General features: G+C 39.9%; 1 protein-coding gene across 1 annotated transcript in view; it reads left to right on the plus strand.

Annotated features, from left to right (window-relative positions):
* Positions 1-200: 200 nt before the first annotated feature.
* Positions 201-27,125, plus strand: part of asap2b (ArfGAP with SH3 domain, ankyrin repeat and PH domain 2b) — a 37,412-nt gene continuing 10,487 nt past the window's right edge. Inside the window, exons 1-17 of the mRNA XM_022196938.2 lie at positions 201-665; positions 10,297-10,369; positions 12,342-12,487; positions 13,629-13,703; positions 14,627-14,676; positions 14,889-15,018; positions 17,097-17,182; positions 17,466-17,541; positions 17,625-17,711; positions 19,191-19,294; positions 20,907-20,976; positions 23,694-23,781; positions 23,870-23,918; positions 23,996-24,162; positions 25,085-25,218; positions 26,600-26,694; positions 26,780-26,969. Of these exons, the coding sequence (XP_022052630.2) occupies positions 540-665; positions 10,297-10,369; positions 12,342-12,487; positions 13,629-13,703; positions 14,627-14,676; positions 14,889-15,018; positions 17,097-17,182; positions 17,466-17,541; positions 17,625-17,711; positions 19,191-19,294; positions 20,907-20,976; positions 23,694-23,781; positions 23,870-23,918; positions 23,996-24,162; positions 25,085-25,218; positions 26,600-26,694; positions 26,780-26,969 (1,746 nt within the window). The 5' untranslated portion in view covers positions 201-539. The remainder of the gene's footprint in view (positions 666-10,296; positions 10,370-12,341; positions 12,488-13,628; positions 13,704-14,626; positions 14,677-14,888; positions 15,019-17,096; positions 17,183-17,465; positions 17,542-17,624; positions 17,712-19,190; positions 19,295-20,906; positions 20,977-23,693; positions 23,782-23,869; positions 23,919-23,995; positions 24,163-25,084; positions 25,219-26,599; positions 26,695-26,779; positions 26,970-27,125) is intronic.

Genomic DNA, 27,125 nt, shown 5'->3' on the forward strand with positions numbered 1-27,125 from the left:
TTTTGTCTCTGTATGTATGTGTTTGTGTTCTGCTGAAAATATTAGCACTCTAAACACAAAGTCCTTTAATAAGGCAGCAAAAGTTAGAGTCCAATCAAAACCCACTCTTACAAAACTCTGGCAGGACGTTTTAATGCAGTGGGCATAATGACATCAGGAGGTGGGTGTGGCCTACAAACAGATCAGCGCCCTGTGGTTCCTGGAAATCCCGCGGAGTGAGCGCTCTGTCCGCTCCCACTCTCCGCCCTGCTCGGTGAGTCTCCGCAGGTGAAGCAGCCGCAGGACGGAGGAATGTAACGGCTGTCGGTGCTTCACGAGCATGGAAACCACAGTGGATCCTTTCAGCGGAATCAGACAGTAAAAAATCCAGCTTTCGGATATGAGAAACCAGCGCAGGATCAGCGGCGGCTGCTGGTGACGCTCCGGGTTACTTCGTCCAGGTGTGGCGGCTCCACCTGCCGTCTGACTCAGTGTCGTGTGAAGGGATTTTATTGTGTGTTTCGGACTGTGTGTCCGTGTTTGTTGTGTTGGAGCTCACAATGCCGGAGCTGATCAGCGTGACGGACTTTATCGCGGAGACCAATGAGGACTACAAAGCTCCCACCACCTCCAGCTTCACCACTCGGATGTCCCACTGCAGGAACGCGGTGGCGGCTCTGGAGGAGGTGAGCAAACACTCTGGAGCTCAGTGAGATGGTTTCACCTGGCTGTCAGAGGGGGGTGGGGAGGGAAAAAAAAAACACCCAGAAAGTCAAGTTATAACTTGTCCCACTCTCCTGAAACCTGTTGCTGCCTCTTATGTGTTGATCATTTAGTTTCCAGCCTGTAATCAGATGATGCCCCTGCAGCTTGAAGCTCATTTTGCTGTGTAGATGAGGAGTGTTTGACTTTGTCATGCAGGAACAGGCAGCAGATCTGCCTGTTTGTCATGCAGAAAGAGGAACAGAGAGACACACTTCCTCCTGGTGTAACAGCAGCTCGCAGTGGGCTCTCTGCATGTTGTAAGAGTTCACAGCTCCACTGCCTCTTTTTTTGTTTTGCAATGCAGTGATGATGAGGCAGATTTGTCAACTGAAGGAGCTAGGAAGTTAAAGGTCAAAGGTCTCACAGTGAGGGGAAGAGAAAAGCCAGATGAGGAGCTCTCACTCCTCCTTCTGCTGCTGCTGCTAGTAGGGCTTTCTGCAGGGGAGATATGGACCCTGTGAATGGGCCCTACAGAGGAGAAAGACTGGAAGCCAATAAGGCTCTGTGGCTTATTGTCATTTTTGTGTCTGTTTGTAGTAACATTTAAGTCTTTCTGCATCTTCGTTGTTGTCGAGGATAATTTGTGTGTCTTTGTGGTTGTTTCATGCCTCTTCGTGGCAGTTTTGTGACACTTTGTGATCGTTTCTGCAATTAGTAAATCTTTTTGCATGTTTTTGTTGTTGTGGATGATTTGTATGTCTTGTATTGCATCTCTTTGTAATCATTTTGTGGCTCTGTGGCTGTTTTGTGCCTATTAGCGTGTTCCATCTCTTTGTAATTGTCTTGTTTTGTGCCCTAGTGGTCATTTTGTGTCTCTTTGCAGTTGTTTTGTGACACTTTGTGGTTGATTTTGTGTTTGTTGTCATATTGCAGCTCTTCATAATTGGCTTGTTTAGTGTCCTAGTGGCTGTTTGGTGTCTCTTTGTAATCTGTTATGTCCGTTTGTGGTTGTTTATAGTCTCTTTGTAGTCATTCTGTGTCTCACTGTATTCATTGTACATCTGTTTGTTGCTATCTTGTGTCTCTTTGTGGTTGTTTTACGTCTCTTTGTAATCATTTTGCATCTTCTTGTAGTTGTTTTCTATCTGATTGTGGTCATCAGGCATCTCGTTGCAGTTGCTTTGCATCTCTTTGTGGTCTTTTTGTGTCTGCTGTACTTCTTGTGTCGCTTTGTGGTTGTTTTGTGTTCGTAACAGTTTTCTATTTCCATGAGGTCCCTTTGCATGTTGTAAAATAACATAGACAATATTTATTTCCCGTCTGTAGCACATTTTACAATTTTTTACAGTGGTCATGGTGCATCTGTTTGCTTTTTTTGTGTGTCTCTTTGCAGTCATTTGGAAGTATTTTTTCACACCAAGGACCTCCTACCTGTGTGGCCCCCCGGGGTAGTTCCTGACTCATTCAGTAATGCATCCACGGTGTCCTGTGGTTGTTAAAGGGTTAAACAACAGAGTTACTCTCAGTTTTACTAACAAGTTTCCATTAGGTTTTGGTGGTTTTAAGGGTTTTTCTCAGTGGAGAAATCACAGTTTAGTCCTGAGTCCTATTAAAAAATGTATCTCCTCACACTTGCACTTACTGTTTTTATACAGGGTGACACAAAAAACGGGAACTTTTTAACAATCCAGTAAAACCAAGAGTGATGGAAGAAAAATGTTTTATTCATAGTAATTGAAACCTTAAAACATGCCATTTAAGAAACAATGATGGAATTTTCATTTTTTTTTAAATTACTTCCTGTAGACCGCTTCCTCCTGTACGAATGCATTCTTGAAATCTGCTGTTGAGATTCGTCATTGACCGCTGCAACATCTCAGCTGGGATACTGTGAATTTCATTCTGAATTCTCTGTTTTAACTCATCCAGAGTTCTTGGTCGAGTCGTGTGCACTTTACTCTTGAGATAGCCCCAGGTAGATTTCAAGAATGCATTCGTACAGGAGGACGCCATCTACAGGAAGTAATTTTAAAAAAATGAAAATTCCATCATTGTTTCTTAAATGGCACGTTTTAAGGTTTCAATTACTATGAATAAAATATTTTTCTTCCATCACTCTTGGTTTTATTGGATTGTTAAAAGTTCCCGTTTTTTTGTGTCACCTTAAGTGAACTGATGTGGAATCACAGGTCTGGACATCTTATCATGTCCTCCTCCTCCCGCTGTTGCATGCTGGGATGTTCCCGCCCAGCAGACCTGAGGCGATTGCAGAGCCTCACCCGTCTGATCGAGTCCTAGCAAGACCCATCTCACCCTCCTTCTCCTCTAATGTATAGTTTCCTCTTTGTTAAATCTTCCCCTGTTTTAGTCTTTTATTTTTCCTCACTTTGGTTTGTTCGTTCCCTCCAACTCTTTGTCTAGCCCTCCTCTCTGTTCACTTTTATTCTTCCCGTGTTCAGTTTTTAACCTCCTCTGTGCTTCAGTCGTGTCCCAGCTCGTCAGTTTGAAGTCATATGAGAGGAGTTAAAGCTGCTCTGTGTCTTTAACGTAAATAAATCATCACCGCGTCATTCATCTCTTGACTATTAATGTAATTATAGTAAACATATGAGATCGACACAGTGTCTCTGCTCTGTCAGTATCGATGATCGTGATTGCAGTGAAACTAATCAAAGAACCTGACAGCAAAAAAATCAAAGACACCCAGTACTTTGCATAAGTCGTGACTTATGTCCTTTCACCTGGTGGCTCGGCTGGCCTAAAGTTGTTGGACATGTTGACGTGTAAGAAGCCAATGAAAACCTCTCTAATCCTCTACAACCCTTCACAGAGAGCAGGTTTAATGGCCAACGCCTCCTGTTTTTTCACTTTGGGGTCATTTTGTCTTTTTGTTCATTCTGTGTCTCTTTCTTTTTGTTTTGTATCTTTTTGTAGTCATTAAGTGTCTCTCTGTGGCCATTTTTGTTCATATAGTGTCCTTTTTTGTCTTTTTGTTTATTTTATTACTCTGTGGTCATTGTTCTCTTCATTTTTGTCTTGTTATTGTTTGGTGTCTTTTTGTTCATTCTGTGTATCTTTACGGCCTTTTTGTGTCTCTTTTGTTCGTTCTCTGCCTCTATGGTGTTTTAGTGTCTTTCTAGGGCCATTTTGTGGTTCTTTTTGTTTGTTTTGTGTCTCTAAGTGATCATTTTGCACATTTGTAGTTGTGTTATGCCATGTTGTTGTGCCTCTTTGTAGTCATTTTGTCTTTGGCCAACTTTACTGTCATTTTTTTTGTCGTTTTACATCTCTTTGTGGTCATTTTGTGTCTCTTTATGTTTAATTTAGTCTCCTTTTGGCAATTTTGTTTTTTTGTTTATTCTCTGCTGCTGTGGTTTTTTAAGTGCCTTTCTGGGGCCGTCTTGTGGCTCTTTTTGTTTGTTTTGTGTCTCTACGTTTTCATTTTGCACTTCTGTGATTGTATTATCCCACTTTGTTGTTATATCGTGCCGCTTTGTAGTGATTTTGGTCATTTTTTCCCTTCATTGTCATTTTTTTGCCTTTTTGTAATTGTTTCACATCTCTTTGTGGTCATGTTGTGCCTCTGTGGTTGTTTTGCATCTGTTTGTGGTATTTGTGGTCGTTTAGCAGGTCTGCTTTAGCTTTCACTAAGTTCTGAAGCACAGGAAGAGAAGTGTTATTAAAGGTCCACTGCCTCCTCTATGAGTTGAGTTTCCTGTTTGAGCTATAGCTGCAGAATAACTAGGACAAGTGACCTCTTTTAGTGTTTATTACATGTGAGTACACCTGTCCCTCTCAACACAGTCAGTATCTCACACATCACACCCGGCTGAGTTCTATGAATGGCTTTGAAAATGAGTTTGTCTGGTAGTTTTCAGGGCAAACATAAAGCAAACTTTGTGCAAACATTACCAGAGCTTCTGGCCAGTCTGCATGTTTCACACACTGAGTCACTGCGCTGTGACTCAGCTGCAGCTGCACACATTGAGGTGAACCTGAGCAGGAATGCTGCATCTGCATGTCCGGGGAGAAGCGTCGACCGCGTCAGGTGATTGACATCGTGGTTTTATCAATGCAAACAGTGACACACTAACCAGAAAGCTGATGACTGTAGAGCTTTATGATGTGTGCACAGCAGGCTGAAGCTTTATTATGTTGCATTCAATGTGTAGTTGCACTTAAAATGTTGTGAATATAAGAAAACAGTTGATTTTCCATTGGGATAATTGAGCTCCCTCCCGTCCTGGTGATGTGAAGACTAATCGAGGTCTTTCAAAGATGTTCCAATCAATTAAGATGAGGAGTGAGGGAGAACAGATGTGTCCTGCAGTTGGGAGAAGGAGTGAGCCAAATTAAGATCACTGAGAGACCGACAGGACCTTTTCTTATCTCTCTATGAGATAAGCTGCCCAATCTCCAAGTTAACTTTAGTATTCCCAGGGTAGTGAGGAACATTACAAATGAAGCGCTGCTCCCAAAATGTAAGAGAACACTTAAAAAACTGATACACATTGAGCTATTTGAGAGGAAATGACGTAAAAATGAACTGTGGAAACCAAAATTATTAAGCCACTCAGTAGGAGATTCACAACCACTTACTAACTGGACAGATCCATATCCTAAAAGTTAAGTTGAACTGGTGTTATGCTGTGATGATTACATGTTTACCTCAATTGCTTTTTTGCAATTTATATGTGAACATCTGTTACAGTCGAGCAAAATGAGTTCTGACTGTGATGTATTCAATGACTCGTTTGTCAGAGCTGAAAAGGATTTTAATCATATTGATGGAGTAGTTGGAGCAACCAGGAGTATGGTTTAGTCTATAGGCATAAATGTCCAAGAAATGTTTGTGATGCTGCAGATAAAACAGAAACGGTGATCGGAGAAAGAATTAAGGGTTAACAAAGACAAAGCTCAACGAGAAGGCATGCAGTGTAAGCAGTTACAGCAACAGTGTTGTGTAATCACTCTCACTGCCAGAAGGGGTAGGGATAGTTTTTCACATCTTCGTGGTTGTTTTTTTCTTTGTCTTTTGGTTGTTCTCTTTCTCTTCTGTAGTGATTTTGTAGTGCAGTGTGTTATTTTGGATCGCTTAATGGTCGTTTTTGTCTCCTTGTGGTTGTTTTATGTCTCTTTGTGCTGTTTTGTGTCTCTGTAGTGGCCATTTTATTTCTCTTTGTGTTATTTTGCAGCTTTTTGTGGACAAATTTGTCTCTTTGTGGTTGATATTGCCTGTTTGTAGTCAGTTAAATATTCTTCTCTGATAGGAAGTTTATTTTCAAACTCTGATTTAATGCCCTCCCTCTCTGCTTTTTGGACCTCTGTAGTGCCTGTATTCCTCAAAATGAACCAGTAAATCCGGTAATACAAGTTAAATTGCCAGTGCTAGTTATTTATAACATAATATTAACCAGAAGTGATGCTGGCTTTAGTGTAATTAAAGTCTAGAGTCTCATTTTCATGAATGAAATTACTAATTGTCTGCCAACAGTGTTGTGTAATCATTCTCACTGCCAGAATGGGAAGACAAAAATTATGCACTGCAAACTTTTTTTTTGAGAATATGAGTTAAAATTTTCATGCGATTGTATTTTTATTGCCCTTCTGATTATTTTGAGTAGCTACTGTACTGTTCTAGCTATTACCAAAGCAGTTTTTATTTCCTCTTCACAGACTCAGTCTTTTTCTGATGCTTGAAACAATCCACTTAGCTGCTACCACGATCCAAAGACGACAGTATCGGGTTTCCTTAAGAGTACTCGACCACCTGCTTCGTAGCGTCTCACCACATGTCCAGCCACGGCTAGTCTGTACTGTCTAATGATGGTTGACACGCATGGATGTGAGGCATATGGCGACTTGTTGGCGAGGTGTGATTTCCAGGAGATGTTTTGTACCATCCGTGGCATTCTGGTAACAGTCCCATCAATTCTTTTTGAGATTGTCCTCATTAGTGACCAGGAGTCAGATGGATTCCACTGACGCCTTGAATGCTCTCATTTTGGTTGTTGTTTTGATTGGAGATACCCACATTTTTGACAGAGACTTAAGTGCTTCCCAAGCTTTACCAGTTTTTGTTTCTATATCGTGTGCTGTGTTGGTGTAGCCTCCAAGATATCGGAAAATCGACAGCTTTTTCAATTTCGGACCCATCAAGTGCATGCAATGTCTCTTCAGATGCTGGGTTAAGGTGCATGAACTTCGTCTTTCCAGCATTGAGGAAGAGTCCAATCAGTCTTGTTTCTTGCTCTACTCGATGCAGGAGGTCTTCTGCTTCACTGAGAGTGTATTCCAGGAGGGCGATATAATCTCCGAATGCAAGTTCTGGGAGGACTTCTTCAGGGTGTCTTCTACTTTGACAACGCTTTTAGGGTCAGACCATCGAAGGGCAAGATTGCATTCCTCAGTGCATAGTCTAAGCAGATGATGAAGAGGAAGTGATTTACAGCAGATTTTTTTTATTGGATAGGTCAGTCAAGAGGCAGATAGGAAAGTAGGGAGAAGAATGAGGGGAAAACCTTTAGTAAAAGGCCATGAGCTGGAAATGAACCCAGCTGTGTCGGGGACTATAACCCCTGTTTTTGGGTCGTCCACTCAGTCAGTTGAGCTACCAGGGCGCCCCACAGCTGATTATTTTTAAAACCCAAATGAGTGGAGAGGAATACACTCCAGTTTAATGCAGTGCTATGACAGCAAAATGAATCCGCTATTATTCACAGTTTAATGAACATGACTGACTGTGATACTGACATTTAAAATGCGTTGCACAAAAACCCATGTGGATAAAATCACTTCATTTTTTTTGTTTTTTTACGTGGGAAAATATGACACCAGAACACCTTATTTCACTCTTTTCGAAGTAATTCTTGGTAAAACAGCTGTTTGAGCCGCTGTACTGCAGTAACTGAATGGAGACTAGAGGCTTCTTTGTACATAGCGGCTAACTTAGCCTGTATGTGAGGCATTTAATGAAGCAGATGTTCAATATGTGAGGAGTTTAGCCAATGTCCAGTTTACAGCAGTGATATCAGATCACCTCAGGGCAAATATAAAGCCTGGAGTTGCTGTCTGAATGAAGATTAATGCAGAATTAAGCTATACAAGGACAACTGTTCATCAACATGCATGACTGATTAACATCGTTCTATTTCCCACCATTAGTAAGTCATTAAGTTGATTGCAGCAATGTTACCAGTGGAAAAGTTCAGTCATGGTGTGTCCTGACGTGTCACTGAGGTGAAGTCGAGGTGTACTGTCTGTTGGAGGTAATAAAAGGTGGAGTTTACTTAGAAAAACAGCTAATCCTCTTCATTTTAATAGCAGGAATCAGATAACATTTTACTATCCTTTCCTGAAAAATCAATTAATAGATCAACGAATGGATTATCTTTTTATTCTGACTGAAATAAGTTTATTTTTGTAGGCATATAAAGCTCACAGTTGCAAATGTCTTATACTCCAATGAAACCAGACGATCAGCTGAACTCACCTGATCAGAGCAGAATTTATGATTCTCAGAAACTATTTTCTTTGGGTTACGTTTCGTTTGAAAATGTTTCCTGTTCAGTCACTTATTTGACTTGTTAAATGCAGAACCAGGAAGTGGTCTCACTGGGTTTTTGTCATGCTTTTAGACTGTCTTTCTATATGAGCACTGATGGGGAAGAATTTTTAACTTGTTGGAGAATCTGTTCTTCCTTTCGATCTTTGTCTCCTTTTTACACATTTTTGTGTGTTTCCATTTTACACACTCATGTCTTTTTGTATTATTTTGTGTCAGGTTGAATTGATGCGAAGGTTTTTTAAAGCTGAAAAGATTTTATGACTGTCTGGTTATCATGCAGCACTTCATCATTTGAGTGTCTTTGAAAGTCTTTCCTGTCAGTCACACACACTTTCATCAAAGCATTTTAAAAAATAATTTTTACATCATATTACATCAAGCAAAAAGCCCACAGATACTACCGACAGAAAATATATGCTACCAGCTGTCAGAAATATCTTGGTTTGTCTTGATGAGTGTCTTTTTTATAGGTCTTCACGTTGACCTCATCATGCTGCTTCTCTTTGTGTGTCGCTGGTGTATTCTGGTTCATCAAGCTCTTCTCATGTGATTGAAACTAGGTTTATCTTATAATAAAGCCTGCAGACCACAGACTCAGATCTGCTGTGTGTTTCTTTATGCTGCTGCAGGCACTTTTTGAACTAAATTTAAGACAAAGAACAATGAACTGAAGGCTGTTGAGGTCAACGAACCTGTCGTTTTTATTTGGTTTTAGCTTCTTGTTAATTCTGACACTTGTTTTGTATTTGTGTGTCTGATGTTGTGTTGTCCTGTGTGAAACCGTCACTCTGCTGTCCTGCAGGTTCTGTAAAAGAAGGAGTGGTTAAGGTGGACAAATTATCAGACCTATCTGTAAAACAAGACATCCAAACTGAAGCAGCAGCACCTTGTTGTTGTTTTGCATCTCTTGTGATTATTTGACCCTTTCAATTTGCGTCTCTTTCATCTTTCTCTCACTTGCATTTGGCACCTTTTTGTGGTTGTTCTCGTCTTTTAGTTGTTTTACCTCTTTTTGTGGTCACTTTCTTTCTTTGTGCGAGCTTTATGTCTGTTTTTTGCACTGTTGTGCCTCTTTATGGTTGTTTTGTGTCTTTTTGAATCTCCACATTTGTTTTACATCCTTTATGATCATTTTTGTTTTTTTTGTGGTAGTTTTTTGTGTGTTTGCAATAGTTTTGCCTCTTTTATGTTGTCATTTTTTGCCTCTATGTGCTATTTTGTATTTTTGTGGTTCTTTCTTGGCTTTTTTGGTTCCTTTACATCTTTTTTGTGGCCATTTTGTGTCTGTGGTTCTTTTGCGTGTCTCTGCAGTCGTTTTATCTCCTTGTGTTATTTTGTTTTATACTGTTGGCGTTTTGTGGTCATTTTGTGCCTCTTTACTGTTGTTTTGCGTCTCTTGTGTGGTGATTTTATGTCTTTTTGTGTTTTGCATCTCTTTGTGGTCGCTTTTGTTTCTTTGTGGTAATTTGCATCTCTTGTGGTAATTCTCCATCACTTATGCGGTCATTTAATGTCTCCTTGCAGTTGTTTTATGTCTTTTGTGGTCATTATGTAGCTATTTTGGGTCTTTTTGTGGTATTTTGCATCTTTATGGTTGGCTTTGTGTCTTTTGCTTGTTCTGCATCTGTGATCATTTGTGGCACTTTGTGTTATATTGCATCTCTTTGTGGTCGTTTATGCCTCTTAGTAGTTCCCTCCCTGATTTTTGGGCCGCAGTAATGCCTCTATTCCTCAACATAAACCAGTAAATCTAGTTATACAAATTAAATTTTAAAAAGTGCTACTTGTTTATAAGATAATTCTAACCTAAACTGATGCTGGCTTTAGTCTCTAAACTCAGAATTTAATGAATGAAATTACTAATTGTTAAATCAATTAACTGTTTAAATACATGTAAATATATATTACAGGAGACATTCTGATACTTAAGTTTTCTGTGAGTACTTTTGTACTTTATTCCAAGGAGAAAATGTGTTGTAATGGAGTACTTTTACACTGCGGCTGTTGTAGTAAAGGTCATCTGATCTCTGTTGTTCCTCCTTCAGGCTCTGGACGTGGACAGATCGGTTCTGTACAAGATCAAGAAGTCAGTGAAGGCCATCAATACGTCTGGTCTGGGTAAGAGAAGCAGCTTCATCTCAGTGTGTCCAAAAATACAAACGCTTCTCGCCACGCCACATCGCTCTTCTGTCGCTTCCTGTCTGTCTGCTCAGACACAAACTGCCGACATAAAAGTAGAAACTGTTTTAATTGCGTGCGGCGTGTCTCAGCTTTGCTCAGGCTGGTAAATGATAACAAAGCTGCGTTCAGTGTGGTTGGTGGGTTTGTGTTCAGGCAGGTGGAGTCTCTCCTCCAAACATTCCTGTCATACTGCCTCCTGTCCCAGCATGCCGAGGGAGAGACGCCCTCATAAACCACCTTAATGCTCTCAGAGGAAACGGAGCCCGAATCCCACCAAACACACTCAGCAAATAAGGACTTAATATTTAATTTATCAAACACAACCTGCCTGAACGTTACTCAGCAGTTCTGTCAGTGAGTTGGCAACAATTCTGACACATCAACGAGCAGTTACACAACTCAGCTGTAAACCAAAGAGATCACTTTACCTAAACTGCATGGCCAAAAGTGTGTGGATACCTCACCTTTAAAAAGTTTAGATGCTTCTCAATAAAGAAGAAGAAAGCAGGATTTATAGACCTAGCAAGTAAAAATGTTAATATGACTAAATATCTGGAATTAAATCAGTTCTTGGAGCTGGATTTAGTACTATAAGTATAAGTTATTTTGTATGTTGTCCTCGTCAGTGTCATAGGTTTGGTCTCCATTCATTTTCAGTAATATTAAAGGTCTTCTTCCTTCTGCATTGAGCTATGGTAAATGGTCTGTATTTATATAGCGCTTTACCATCCCTGCATGGTACCCAAAGCGCTTTACACGATGCATCACATTCACACACTGATGGCGGAAGCTGCCATGCAAGGCGCTAACCACGACCCACCAGGAACAATTAGGGGTTAGGTGTCTTGCTCAGGGACACCTCGACATGAGCACAACAGGCCGAGGATCGAACCGGCAACCCTCCGGTTGCAAGACGGCCACTCTACCCACTGAGCCATGCTGATTGAAGACTGAGAGTTTCACAAACACGTCTGATGTTAAAGCAGTCTAAACTTAAATTACTCGAATGCAAGTTACTTTAACACAAAAAGCTGCTTTATTTAACCCTTTAAAAATTGCATTTATCAACCGTTTAAATATGTATTTTTCCTTTTTATACAGATGTTTTTATATAGATGTAATTTATTTTTAACTTCTTTTATTTTTCCTTTAATTCATTTTATGAAAATCATGTTCTTGCTTCTATTTATTTACTTTTTTATTATTATGTATCATGAATAGTCTTATTTTTCTTTCTTCTTTATTTGTTTTTCATGTAAATATTATTGTAGCACTGTCATTTATTATCATTCAATTTTTCTTTTTTAATAATTTAATTTTTTCGCTTTTACTTTATTTTCATGTATTTGTAATTATATTGAATTTTAAATTATTTTTATGTAATTTTATTTTTATTTCTGTATTTTTTTAACTATGAATAATTTAGTTTTTCTTTTTCCTTTTTCCTTTTATTTATTATTTTGTTTGTTATAGTAACTTATTTTTATTTATATCATTTCCTTTTCATTGTGTTTTCTCTCTTTCTTTTTGTGTAAAGACATAACTTTTTTCCTTTTCATGTTATTATTGGGTTAGTTTGTTTTATTGTTGCTTGCTATGACTTGTCCTATTTTGTTTTTATGTATTTTTTAGTCCTGTCATTTTTATTCATTTTAAAATTCTTTTCTATTTGGGTCGATGTTTGCTGTTGCAGCACACATTCACACATTTGTTACTGCTTACTGTCTGAGAAGACACATTCGTCTGCTTCCTCCTCAAGCAGCTTTTTGTACATGTAAATTTATTCATTTATCCAGAACTACAGTTCATGCTGAGGAGTGAGCCAGCTCTGTGTAGTAGATGATTGTAAACCTCAGTGTGTGTGTTTCTGTTCCTGACGTCCGGCTGAAGTTCTTTCTGTGTCTCGTAGCTCATGTGGACAATGAGGAGCAGTACATCCAGTCCATGGAGAAGTTTGGGGACAACTGTGTGTGCAGGGAGGACGCCGAGGTCGGCTCTGCCTTCCTCAAATTCGCCGTTTTCACCAAAGAGCTGACGGCGCTTTTCAAAAACCTGGTGAGGAACCAAATACAGCCGCAGTGAGAATAAACAGGCGAATCTGAACTCACAATTTAAACAGAATTGTTGGGTTCAGTGGAGTCAGTAAAGGTCTTACAGAACAGAAAGAATAAACACCAGGCGTCATAAAAAAAAACAAAAAAAAACAACAGAAGGTGGTTTGAACTCAATGACCCTGATCCTGAAGCTGCTTCTTTTTTAATCCATCTGGATAGAAGTAAAAGAGAATTAATCTGTTCCTCGGTTTCTTAAACTTCTTTGCCACATTTAAGCAGCACAGTGTTGTGAGTGTTTTAGTGTTTAAGCTTTTTCCACACGGGAATGAATGTGATGAGAATATTAACTCTATCAAATTATAGAAAAAACAAACCGTGTTTCTTAATGTTGTCACTTTTAGGAAACAGCACAATGATTCTAAATGTATTTTGTAATTTGAGAAAAAAGTTTTCAATTCAGTTTTCAGGCCTTTAAAGATGATTCTAATAGTATCACACTGATCACACTAAAGTAATCACACATACGGTGCCATTTATCTTCTTACTGTGAAAATAGACTCATTAATAAACGTTTCCCACCCAGACAGGATTGTTTTTATCCACGTGGTTCTAAGAGTGTCTGTGGATACCTGTTAGGTGTTATTCACTATATTACTATTCACTATACTACTAATATACATCGGGAAATCATTAAGGACTCCTGTTTCACTACAACTGCAATGTCCAATACATGGACAATAGTTCTATCTCATGTTAAATACCCTAATAACAATGTGCAATATTGTAGTTTAAATTGTACTCTAATTTATTACCCTGGTTCACACAGTACTTTTTTTGTTCATGCTTATTTTTACACAATACTTCTTATACTTCTTATACCATTATTCTTTAGAAATTCTCAGATTTAGATTTCTATATTTATTCTTTTACTGTCTGTTGTTGTTGCTGAGTGCTGCAACTCTAAACGTCACGTCAAATCCCTTGTGTGTGCAAATTCACGGGGCATTAAAGACTTTTGTGATTCTGATTTTTCCTCTAATAATCAGATTCTGTGATGGAAACATAACAGGCACAAACTGGATATAAGTCTGACCTGTAGCATAAAGTAAATGTGGTGATGTAACACGACTTTCTGTTTGCAGATGCAGAACATGAACAACATCATCACCTTTCCTCTGGACAGTCTGCTGAAGGGAGATCTGAAAGGAGTGAAAGGGGTTTGTCTTTCCATTTCTTCTGTCCGTCTCTGAATGTCTCAAAAAACAAACACAACACTCAGTTAGATTTTACTTCCTGTTTGGGCTGCAGAGAATAAACAGTTGCCATGCTGTTGATTAATGTCTGAAACCACTGATTAATAATTTGTTTCATTCTGCCCTTTAAAGGCGGGAAGCAGTGAAGCTGTCCAAGTAGCATTTATATTTATATGGGATTTAATATCACACGCTAATTTTCGATTTTGTTGAGTTGGGTATGTTTTCTTTTAAAAATGGCAAATTTACACCATATGTCAGGGCCAGAAAAGATCATAGCAGACAGAATCATTTTGGCTTTCTAATGGTCTTTGAACGCAACACTGGCGGCATACAGTTCCATTGGAAAAAATAAATTTAATATGACAATATTTAGTCAAAATGGCCAAAAATAAATGGTTTGCACCAGATCCTGAAAAACATTTTTGCTTCTCTGTACAAATAAGAAGCCATAGTAATAAAATAAACACAGCATGGCTCAAAAATAGTGCACAGAGAAGTGAGTATTTGGGAGATCAGCTGAAATCAGGTGGAATATCTTTTGAGACTTTATGTCCAGCAAAGAGTGAAAAATGCTATAAAACCATAAATGTAGTTATTCAGGCTGCTTTGTTACATTTCTTGACACTTTTAGGCAACATCTGCATTTCTATGAAGCTTCAGCATTTATGTGCATCTGATCCTATTTCAAAATAAAATCTCAGCTGTCAACTGCACTTTCAAGTAAAGTTCCCTTTTGCTTTTTATCAACGTAAAACACTCACGTTATCATCTTGAAATGCTTTCAGGGAGACTCACAGGTCGAAGTCCTCTCTGTCTGTGTTTGCTGTTATGAAGGACTGCTGGCAGCTCACACTAACTGTGTGACGTCTCTGCTTTTCCTACAGGATCTGAAGAAGCCGTTTGATAAAGCCTGGAAGGATTACGAAACCAAACTGTAAGGAAAAAGTTACTTGTTTGTTCACGTTTGTCTTCTGGAGGTTTTAGGACCCTTTCCATGACAGTTTGTAAGGGTGTTACTTTAAAAATAAAAACTGTTGTCAGAAATGATCAAAAATAACATTTAAGACATAAAACAGCAGCAGAGCAAGAACTGCAGATGTATGACAATTTGGGGTGATATTTTAATTTGAGCTTTGGCCTCTACAGAGCAAAAATCGAGAAGGAGAAACGGGAGCATGCCAAGCAGCACGGCATGATTCGAACAGAGTTTAGTGGAGGAGAGATCGCTGAAGAGATGGAGAAGGAGAGACGAATGTTCCAGCTGCAGATGTGTGAGGTGAGGTCACAGAGGCCACTGGAGTCTTTTATTTTGAAATCATTTTTGACCTAAGAACAAAATTTAGAGGTAAAATCAAAAATCATGCCTTACCTAATTTTAGCTGCCAGTCGCCTCCTTGTGCAGAGATCCAGTGCTCCCAGTGCTGCTGCAACACTTGTAATGCTCCCTGTAAATGCTTTAATGTAAACATGTGAAGCACCTTCTGCAATGCATGCTGGATCTCCTAAACTGCATTAAAATGGCAACCCATCAACTTGAATTTCATTTTGGGGAAGAGGAAGAAGTTGAGAGGAGTCAAATGTTGCAAAACTGCTGGGTGGAGAACAGCGATTGTGTGGTTGTGACCAAAAAGCTATTTTTTGTATGAGCTATGAGAGGACATGTTGTGATTGTTGTGAGCACTCACGTACAGTCACACCAGTCGTTCAGGTCGTTTGTGCTGACTGTTCTCCGTCGGACACCTCAGGATGTTACCGTAGAACTTTGTCTTGACAGTCCGACTCTGGGGGACAAATTTATGCTGCTCCACTGTTGGAAACCACGACTCTTGTGCTGTTAAAACTGCGGTTTCTTCTCTTGTTGGTAACTGCTGACCCACCTCTCATCACCACTGATGAGCCTCCACATGCGTGCATCATAACAGCTGCTTACTGACAAAGGATTTGATGTTATCTCTGTGCTCCATTTTGAGGTTTATAAAGAAAGCCAGATGTGCTCCTATAACTACCTCGACTTTGCTCACCATGTTGACTTGTGACAGTTGGCGCTCACACATGTTGAGTGTCCTAGACTGTCAAATGCTCCATGCACTCGCTCCAGGGGGAGTCTCAGAACATCTTTATTGCATTTGTGTTGTTTATGTTTTCTTGTATAAACTGATGAACTCTGCACGGAGATGTTGAGTATCTGCAAGCAGTGTAACATATTTGATGTTGTTGGTTCTCATAGTTAGATTTGGGGGAGAGAGACATTTATAAAGACCTACGCCACTTTGACTAGAGCATCACTGAAAGCTTGTGGGTTGCTGCTGCTGACAGATACAGGTTGTTGGGGGGATGTGCTGGAACAAATCTGAACCAAAGCTCCAGCTTCCAGGACTTTAAAGACCTGCTGCTGATGTTTTGGAGCCAGAGAACAGATGAGAGCTGTTGGACCGGACCAGCAGCACACAGGCTATGGTTATAATGTTTCAGCTAACAGGTTTTTGTGATACGTTTTACTGTTTGGTGGAGAAAAGTTGATCCAGAGGGTCAGTGTTAGGGCTGAGACATGTTTTCTAGCATTGGTTAAAATCCATCATGAAATCCAGGTGCAGGTCTCTGATTTAAAGCACTGACCATGAGCATTAATGTAATTTTTTTCCCCATCAAAGTTATTTGGAACATGTCAATGCTGCAATCAGTGATCGCAGTGAGTTTGACTCTGTACTGTAACATTAACCATGTTTTGTGTTTGTTTGGAGAGTGAAGATGGCTGGATTAATGCTTAACTTTTTGTATTTGCTGATGTACTAAACAATCAGAGGATTATATTAAAACTTCATGATTCTCAGGCATGTTTTAACTGCCCCGTATTGTCTGTTTTTATCCCCATTATTATTTAAAATGTACTTCGTAACACTTAAGCCTGGTTATACTTTCCGCACAAATGTGACGCATGGAAATGAGACGCTCAGAATCCATACGAGAGAACGTGTGTGGCTTTTATACTCCATGCGGCGTCTGCTCCCAGACTGCAGGGCACAGTGTATCGTAAAGTTAAACACACGTCCATCACAGTATTACACTATAGTTGAAGTCTGCCATCGTTTGCATCACTTACAACATGGCATTTTACCGAATAACTGCATTTCAGCAGTTAATTTTAATTTCACGCCATGAATTGTTCATAACCTGATTATCACGGTGATCTCTGTGTGATACATCGTATAAATGCCTGTATTTCTGAACTTCTGCTGCTAGGAGCTCTTGTTCTTCTGCCATGTTTTCCATGCATCTCTGTCTGCCCAATATAAAGCCTGACTTAGAGACCAGGAAAAGTTAATTAATCTTCTTCTGTCTGTTGTCTCTCTACAGTATCTGGTAAAAGTGAATGAGATCAAAGTGAAGAAAGGCGTCGACTTCCTCCAGAACCTCATCAAGTTTTTCCATGCTCAGTGCAAGTATGTCGCTCTGCAAAAACACACCAAACAAAAGTCATTTCATTCAGTCAAGAAAATATATACGTCATGTGATTTAGTTTGAAATCTGGGCATAAGTAAATGAATGTGGAAATTAATTTAGATCAAGTTAATATTAATAAAATATGAGCCAGATTCCTCTTTCAACAGCAATGATGAAATAATTCATGACACGTTTATTTTTTTCATTCACATTTTCGTACAAGTTTTTGAGCACGTCTGTATTTATTTTGGTGAAAAACTCCTCCAATGTTTCTTTTTTCAGTTTCTTTCAGGATGGACTGAAAGCTGTGGAGAGCCTGAAGCCATCTGTGGAGAAACTGGCCACAGACCTGACCACGGTGAGACAGAACACAAAAAACAGTCAAAACGAAATACAAAGAGAAGCACACAAGAACATTAAATTCCAACCGTTTGTGTTCAGATCAAACAGTCGCAGGATGGAGAGAGGAAGCAGCTGATTCAGCTCCGAGACGTCCTGAAGGCCTCCCTGCAGTCGGAGCACAAAGAGGTGACAAACTCTGAAACTGAAACAGCAGTGTGGCCGAGCAATCAGACTTTAGGAGAAGACATATGACGGCACTGAAATGTTTAAACAGCGACTCATTCATGATTTTTTTGTTTTTCCCATTTTTCTACAGTGAAGAACAAAATAAAAGAGATCAGAATTAGGAAGTGGCACATGGAATTCTCTCAAATATTCAGTCTCTTGTCTTCTTCTTTTCTCACAACTTTTACACGCTTCAATTTCCAACCAGCTTCATGAGGAGCTTTCGTTTTCTTCCAACATTCTGCTTTTCCTTCACTCTGTGCTCTAACTCATCCCAAACCGTCTCAGCTGGGTAGAGTTTTGTGACTGTAAAGGTCAGAAGATGTGATGCAGAACTTCATAATTCTGCTTATTGGTCAAACAGCTCCTACAGTGAAAGTCCTGCTGACAAACTAATGATGGTCCCATTGAGGTCAAACCGGATGGGATGGTGTGTCTCTGCAGGATGCTGTGGTGCAGTTGCCTAAAATTCTAGAAAAACACTGTAGGAACCACACAACAACTTCTGCATCTAGAAGTTTCATCAGTCTGAATCCAGATTTCCGCTGGTCTAATATCTATTTCTTGTGTTTCTGGATCCAAGCGGTTTTCTACTTCTTCTTTCTGGTCCCCCTCAGTAGTGTTTTTTGCAGCAGAAACTCTTGGTCCTTCTTCAGACTTGGTTTTCTTGAAAGCCAGTTCTACCACCGATTTAAATGCTTTTTGACTTTGAAGAAACTTTCTGCAAAAGTTCTGGACTGACTTGCTGCTTAGATGATGCAGAACTAGTGGCGACCATCGTAAGCTACCCTCAAAGATGTTTTTGTCTCTTTGTGGTTATTTGTTGCAGGATTAGAACAGACTTCCTGTCTTTTGCCAACAGAGTTTTTCAAATTCTTAAGAAATATTATTCACTGATCTGCTGTCTTCAGATCTTTTCAGCTTTTCTCTGCTACAGCAGAAAGGGGGAACATTGGCACCAAATGGCAATTTTGATTTAGATTTTTGTCTTCCAAGCCATTTTACTGGATTATTTATCGGTCTTCACTTGAAGATCTTCAAGTAAACACGGACTATTGTTTCTTGCTGTTTACCTGTCTGAGCCCTTCTTGCCATGACATGGATAACTACAGGAGTTGAATGAGGCAGTTTGCTGTAGACCAACAAAACTGATGGTGTCTTTAAAAAGGAAGAAATTTCATCATTGAATAAGACTCACTTTTAAACTGGAAACTATTCCTCATGAAGCTGGTTGATATCCTGACGACATGTTCAGAGCTATAATCAAGTATAACAGTGGCTCCTCTGACAAACTTAAGAACCAGTTTTTGGTTTGTTTACTTCCATTTGTAACATTTCATAGCTTTGATGTGTTCAGTTTAGTTTTCCACTGAAGAATACTGGTGCAAATGAATTCTATGTTTATGAAAAGTAGCTTAACCTAATTCAATTTAACCTCAGGACGCTCAGGCGAAGCAGAACGCAGGTTACAGCCTCCATCAGCTGCAGGGAAACAAGGCCCACGGCACCGAGCGCTCCGGAGTCCTCTACAAGAAAAGTGAGGGGTGAGTGAACTCAGTGTGACAGGAAAACAGGTTCCCTTCACGGTGGACGGACTACCTTCTGTGGAGTTGAAATCTCTGCACATTTTCACACTGATTTTTTTTTCTTTTATTGTTATTCCGTGTGTGTAAGAAATACGTTCCAGTTGCTGCATATAATATGTTGGAGGCTTTGACAGACAGCTACACACATGGTTTGCACTTTGTGTCTGTAATCATGTTTAATTTTCTTGGCTGAGTTGCTCTCAAAGTATTTATTGTAGTTAGGTGTTGCACCTCTCTAATGAAACAGCACAACTTGACCTTTCCAACAATGTCAGGTGCTTATCTGTGACAATAAGTGTTTGTAAGAACAATAATATTAAGTTTCCTACAAATGTAACTAGACTTACTACCTGTATACGACTACCCACACATTACTCTTGTTTGATTCACTCATAAACATGCTTAGATATGTTTATATCTAAGCAATGACATGTTAATATCGTGTCACAAGAAAAAGCAGATCCAGGACCGTGCAGTTGTGCTTCTTAGGCTACATGTTTGTACATACTGAAGTAATAACATTAATAAGGCAGATCAGACTTTTTTAACTTAACTTTAAGGTTGTGAAAAGTAATGTCTTTATGAATTTTCACACTTCTGCTCTCCACATTTCATATCGTACGTACGCCTAACGCATTTCAAAATAAACAGCAGAAATGACTCTTTCCAGTGAGAGCAGTTGTTTCTCTTTGCGTCAAAGAGTGGCCCAGTTTTGACAGCAAATGTCTGCCTGGCTGCCAACATAGGGCTGATGTTACATTCCACGTCATGTAAGAATAAACAAAATAATGCATTCACCTTTCATTTCAGTGTTTTCAAAGTTGTGGTTAAAAGATATCAGAGGTCACCTGTGCACAGTTAGGCAGCAGTGGTCTTGTATCTATATTCTATCAGTATAAACAGAATCCCACCATCATGGTTCTGAAGTTGTCAGATTCCTGAAAGTCTTTCTGACAAAATTCTGAGTAGATATTTCTGTTGCCAGCATTTTATAGTAAGACATGTAGAAGTATAACAATTTCTTAATACAGTATTTTGAGGGTTTGCATGAAGGTCACTTGAAGGTTACTTGGATTTTTCTGCATGGAGTTTGCATGTTCTCCCAGTGCATGCGTGGGTTTTCTCTGGGTTCTCCAGCTTCCACCCACAGTCCAAAAACATGCTGAGGTTAATTGGTGATTCTAAATTGTCCATAGGTGTGAATGTGAGTGTGATTGTCTCTATATGTAGCCCTATGATAGACTGGTGACGTGTCCAGGGTGTCCATTGCCATCGCCTTAAGTGAGCTCCAGCCTCCTGTGAGGATTAAGCGATGGATGGATGGATGGATGGATGGATGGATGGATGGATGGATGGTTTAGACATAAAAACTTTCAATATTTGAATGTAACGTTTGTGTTTTTATTTTTACATCTTCTAAGCACATTGAGGCCACAGCTCTTGTCATCTTCCTGAACAGTTGCCATGGTTACATGTGTCATTCTCTAAGACTCTTGCAGTAAACAGTTATAATCATTAAATAGCATTAATTCATTAAATATTGACACTGATTCTTGTGTCTCCTCCTCAGACTGAGGAAGGTTTGGCAGAAGAGGAAGTGCTCAGTGAAGAACGGCTTCCTGACCATCTGCCACGGGACGGTAAGACGCCGCCTTCTCTTCTCCCATTGGTCGTCCTGCATGCCAAGCTCCCGCCCTCCTGCCTGCATGTCCAACCAGACGTCTTCTCATGACTTTACCATCCACATCAGCTGGGGATAAAGAGTGCTTTTTGAAAAAAAAAAAAATTAGTTTCTTATTTTTTTCCTTCTTTTTGTTTTTTTTATTTTTGTCTTTTGCTTTGAAGTTTGAACACCAAGAGTCAAACGGCCAATCAGGACAGAGCAAGCAGCAGAGGAAGAGAAAAAGGAGGAGAAGGAAGAGCATAAGGAAAAGGATGACAGAGAGAAGGGTGGGACGAGGATGAGGTTGCAATAAATTGTGACACTGATTAGAGAGAGGTGATGGGGAAGGAAGTCTCTAATGCAACTTCACTATTTCTCTCTGAGCTTTCAGCCTTTCTTTTCTGCTTCAGCTTTGACTGTCATAGAACTCGTACCGGTAGAATTGATCTTTCACAGCACATTGGGTTGTCAGGATCAACTATGTGCAGCAGGAAAATTCAAATCTGCACATTTGAATGTAGCTGTCATTCCTGCAAATTAACTTTTTGTTCTGAAAGTTATTTTAAACTTTTATTCATTCATTGTTTTTCAGTTTCACAGTAATTAAACTATTCCTGTTTGTACATCCATAGTACACTGCAAACAGGAACTACTCAGAAAGTTTTCAAGTGCTTTTAAAGTCAGTTTGACAAAATCTAAATAAATCCAGACTAAAACTGGAGCTCAAAGAAAACAGAAGTGCCTCCCAGTAGCTCATTACTGAGCTTGCAGTAATGCAGGGTGTAGCTCTGACCGATTTAATTTCTTTCCAATTTTTATTTAACAGCAGTTCTGTCTGTTATTAGAGATGGAATTTCACCCTGAGGATTTATGTTCATGATTAATTGTCGGTCTATTATTTTCAAGTAATGTTCTAACGGACTAAAAATAAATTAACCGATGCATGTGAGAAAATGTATTGTACGTTCGCTCTGATACCTAGATATGCCGCTAAGTGGCATATTAATTCTGTGTTGACCAGAGGAGGCAGTCACTTGGACTATTGGCAGCTCTGTGTTGGCAAGCAGAGAGCATTGTTTGAGTTAGACCAGCAACAGACCACCATGACTACAAACATGACTCCTGTGATGGTTCATGACTTCCAAACAAAGACAACATACCTGTAGCCAAGTAGCTAACATAATCGTGCTGCTTTTTCAGCATAAGTCACACATCTGTGGTTAGAAATACATCAGCATACGGAGTAGCTACCTTTGTACCTCCATGTTCTTTGATGATTATTAATTAAGAAAATTATTTAAAAATTGCATACCTACTCCTGAGATGATAAAACAGAAGAGAGTCACATTGAAATATAAACATCTCCATCATTTAAATGTTGAAAATCACCATCTGCATAGATGGTGACAGATAGAAATCCTCTCTATCGTAGAAACTGCTGATGTTCACTGTCCCCAGAGGAGGAACCATAATTAATATTAATGTCCCTGTTGCACCACCATGTTGGACTGTTTTACGGTTCATATGACCAAAGTTGTTGCATCCTCTGGTGACCATGATGGTACGTGTCCATAGGATCGGTCAATTTCTGGCTTCCTATTCATTGTCTATGGGAAACGCACCACATTGCTCGCTGGTTGCGTTGTGGTGCATTTCCAGGTATGCTGCTGTGCGTTGCCCCAGAATTGGCAGCAGGTCATTTGAGTAAAGTAGACTTCTACTTTATGCAAGTTTCGCCTTGCGAAACTTTCGTAAAATATTTACATGCTCCTTTGTTGAACTAAAATGAGGACTGTATAGCTTATTTGTCACCTCAGATGCTTTCAGAAATCAGTCAATCAAAGTTCATTTCTGTAGCCCTTTACAACAGCCCAAAGGGTGACCAAAGTGCTTCACAGTGGAAAAACTAGAGAATAACTTAAAACAGTACAGTAACTTAAAACAGGACTAACAGTCACACTCGCGGACAAATTTAGAATAATCAGTTAACCTCAGCACATTTTTGGACTGTGGGAGGAAACCAGAGGACCTGGAGAAAACCCACACATGCACAGAGAGAACATGCAACCTCCCTACAGAAAGATCCCAGGAAGACTGGGACGCAAACCAGGGATCTTCTCGCTGCAAGGCGAAAGTGCTAACCACTACTCCACTGTGCAGCCTTTAAAATATACAATAAAACAATAATAAATAGTACTTTTCACTGAACTGTGTTTGTGGTAAAAGAGAAAGTTTGCGACTGAGCCACCATATTGGTCAGATGCTTCTACCAAACTGAAGCTCAAGGGCTTTCATGTGACAGCTGAGTGGCTCACAAGTGACAGGCCCACCAAGCCAGCAATATTCAAGGCAAGGAAAAACAGCCCTGTGGACATGTCTGTATCAAATTACGTGTCACACATGCGTTGATCAGTGACAACTTTTATCTAAAAATTTACTCAATTACTAAAAGTCATTTGGGTTCATTGTCTGGAGAAGATAATTTCAGTTCTACATTTAACTGATATTTATCCAACCTACATATTGCAGCTGAATGTAAGGAATTATTCACAATTTCTTTGTTTTATATATTTGTCTGTCTTTTCACGTAATTATTTATTTTTAACTCTTTGGTTTCCACATTTGACAGGTTCAGTCATTCAGGTGTCCTGTCAGGCTGCTGTCTCACCTTCATCCCTGCTCATTGTCTTGCAGGCAAACAGACCTCCAGCCAAACTCAACCTGCTCACCTGCCAGGTGAAGAGGAATCCCGACGAGAAGAAGAGCTTCGACTTGTTCTCACGTACGCCATCCACTTTACATGTCAGAATTAAAAGAGACGTGCGTGTTTTTATCTCACGTCTCATCTGCTTTCTGTGTCCTTCCCTCAGATGACAGAACCTACCACTTCCAGGCTGAGGACGAGGCAGAGTGTCAGATGTAAGTAGCAGCAGAAGATGTGGGCTCAGCACCAGGTTTCAGTGTTGGTGTTTGCTCTGACGGTTGGTGTGTTTCAGATGGGTGTCGGTGCTGCAGAATAGTAAGGAGGAGGCGCTCAACAAGGCCTTCAAAGGCGACCAAGATGAAGGCGAGAACAACATCATCCAGGAGCTGACCAAAGCCATCGTAGGAGAGGTGAAAAGGATGAGCGGCAACGATGGCTGCTGCGACTGCGGAGCTGCAAGTCAGTGCATCTACAAACACTGCTACGTTTACTATGAGTACAGCGAATACTACTGCTGCTGATAGTAGAGCTACAGGGCTGCATCAGCAAGTCTTACCACCTGACAGCCACCTTGGTGACTCTCTGGGGCAGTTATTTCAGCTTATCAAGTACAAGTTCCTGTCTAATTGAATGGAGAAAGAACCAGAACTGCAATTCAATTCAAAGCTAGAACAGAAAAACTATCAAATCTGACAAAAGTAGCTAAAATAAAAAAGCTTTCCAACTCTGCCCCAAAATCATTTTTTAAAGACAGAGAGCGGGACATGTGACATACATTCACCATCTTTGGTGTTCTTCCCATGGATTTCTTCTCTGGTTCCTTTAAGTCTGTCCTTTTTAACATCTCTGGCACGTCTTAGTGTCTGAGGCTGCAGCAGCATCTCTGACCCCTTCGAATCAAAGCAAAGAGACGCGTTCATTCTTCAGCTGTTGGTTGTGCCGGTCCAACTAGTTTCAGGAGAAGAAAAGTTTTACTGTCTCAATTCCTGCAGGAAACAAACACTTCCCATTTTTTTGGCCAAGCTGTCAGTCACTTTGTGAGAAGTTGTATCTTTAAACGAACTGAAATCAGACCTGCAGTCTTACTTTTTGGAGTCATACCTGCACAGACTGTTGTTTTAGAAGCAGCTTTATGAGACCACACCCAGACTGAAGAGTCTCTTGTTGCGTCTTTGTTGTTTGTACTTAATGTTAATCACAGTCTTCTCTGTGATTAAGACTTGTGTTGTCCTGTAATAGTCAGTTGTGGTAGTTCAAAACTTTCATTCCTCACTTTAACTTTGTTGTTTGTAGCTGTACTCTACAATATGACTCACTGTTACAGCGAATGCTTCTCAGCTTAACAATGAATTGATTATTGATTACCTCCTCCTCTCTGCAGGTCCCACCTGGTTGTCCACCAACCTTGGGGTGCTGATCTGCATTGAGTGTTCAGGGATCCACAGGGAGATGGGGGTCCACTACTCCAGGATCCAGAGTCTGGACCTGGACGTCCTGGGAACCTCCGAGCTGCTGGTGAGTCCACTTCACTGTCCCCAGAGAAGTCATGGAAATCAGAGCATCAAGGCAGGGCAGAGTAAGATCAGGGTTTTGTGTTCAATTCTTTTTCTGTGCAAATATTAGGACCACTGATAGGAAAAAATGGCCAGATTATGTGAATAAAGGCAAAATATTTTGAAAAAAGGCCAGATTACAGAAGGAAGATAATAAATTAGTGTAGTTGTAGTGGTGCAAGAGTAATTAAATGTAAAAGAAAAAAGTTAGAATGAATGTAGATTTCTTTTTTACATCATCGTCTTGTAATACTATGTGTTTCTGTTTATAAAATTCTCTAGAAGTTGCATTACTTTTCTTGAAATGTAACTTTATTCTCAAACAACAGTATAAATAAAATGTAATTCTTCAGCTAATATTACACATAATAATAAAATATAGTTATTATCTCTACAGATATTTTTTTATGTCAATTTACATTTTTAAAATATGTCTTTTTAAAGTTAACATTCTTCAAGTTTTCTGTTGTTAATTTTTTGGAGAAGAAATTTTAAACACATTGAGTACAGCAAGGGGACAGATTTGCTTAATGATCATTAAGCAAATCTGCATCAGTGCAAGTCGCAAAAATAATTAATGTTCACCGTGTTTTCTAAACAGGAGGATCCTGCAAAACCACTCTCAAATATTTACTAAACTACTGTTTTGATGATCAGAAGACTGTAATTTTCACCAGTTAGTAGGGTTATACCTGCCAGGGGGGCATTGGTTAGAATACACTCCAAGACAAGGTGTTCCCTTTTGCATTTTATTTGTAACAAAGGTTGCACATATGCACATGTCTGTCTGGGTGTGGTTCTGACACAAGAGGTAAATAGAAGTAAAGAATATGTGTGCAGTGTCACAATTCTCTCTGACTCTACATTGTAATGACAGTATGAACCTAAAGAAATCAAAGCACGTAGCCCAGCGGGCAATCTGCAGCAACAAAGGAAAACTGGGTAAACATGCAACAGCAAGACCTAAACTATGGTTATAAACTACACAAAGAGCATAATCAGCCGACCTGTACAATGTACGCACACTGAGGAAAAGTGACAACCAGCACACCAAATATATATGTGAACAGTCTCTTCTGAACCTTCCACAAACACGTGTTGAGAGTGCTCAATGGCTTAATTGTCTGTTAAGCTTGCCTGGTCCTGTCATCCTTCGTCACAACTACTTTTCCAGCATGTTTTAGTTTTGCTGTACTGGACGCCATTGAACGTCCTCATAGACTTTCAGTATGTGAAGAAGCACGAACCACAAGGATGTGACAATTTGATCTCAAGGAGGATCAGCAGCCACTAAACCAGAGCTCATGTGTTTTTCAGTTTTTGATGTTTTTGTTGTGTTTTAGTTGGCGAAGAACATAGGAAATGCTAGCTTCAACGAGATCATGGAGGCGGACCTGTCAGCGCAGGGTGTGACCAAACCGAATCCGACGAGTGACATGTAGGTGACGAACACGCCGCGCTGTGTGATGTTCATAGAAAACGAGAGGTTGTCATAGTAACTGGCTCTCTGCGCTGTTCTCCAGGCAGATGAGGAAGGACTACATCACAGCAAAGTACACCGAGAAGCGCTTCGCCCAGCGGCATTGTGCCGACGCTGCGTCCAGACTGCAGCTTCTGTATGAGTCCGTCAGAAACAGAGACATCCTGTCTCTCATCCAGGTCTACGCTGAGGGGGTGGACCTGATGGAGGCCATCCCACAACCCAATGAACACGTACGAGTACACACAGTCACACTCACCCATCAGCTGGTTATAAGACAACAGGCTCCTGAGGTTTTAAAAGCCTCCTATGCAGGAGCCAAACCCAGGAGTAAAAGTGATGTGGTTGTGTGTCTTTACAGTTATTTTACATCTATTTGTGTTTGTTTT

Source organism: Acanthochromis polyacanthus, chromosome 16 (assembly GCF_021347895.1).
Source record: "Acanthochromis polyacanthus isolate Apoly-LR-REF ecotype Palm Island chromosome 16, KAUST_Apoly_ChrSc, whole genome shotgun sequence".
Classification (NCBI taxonomy): domain Eukaryota; kingdom Metazoa; phylum Chordata; class Actinopteri; family Pomacentridae; genus Acanthochromis; species Acanthochromis polyacanthus.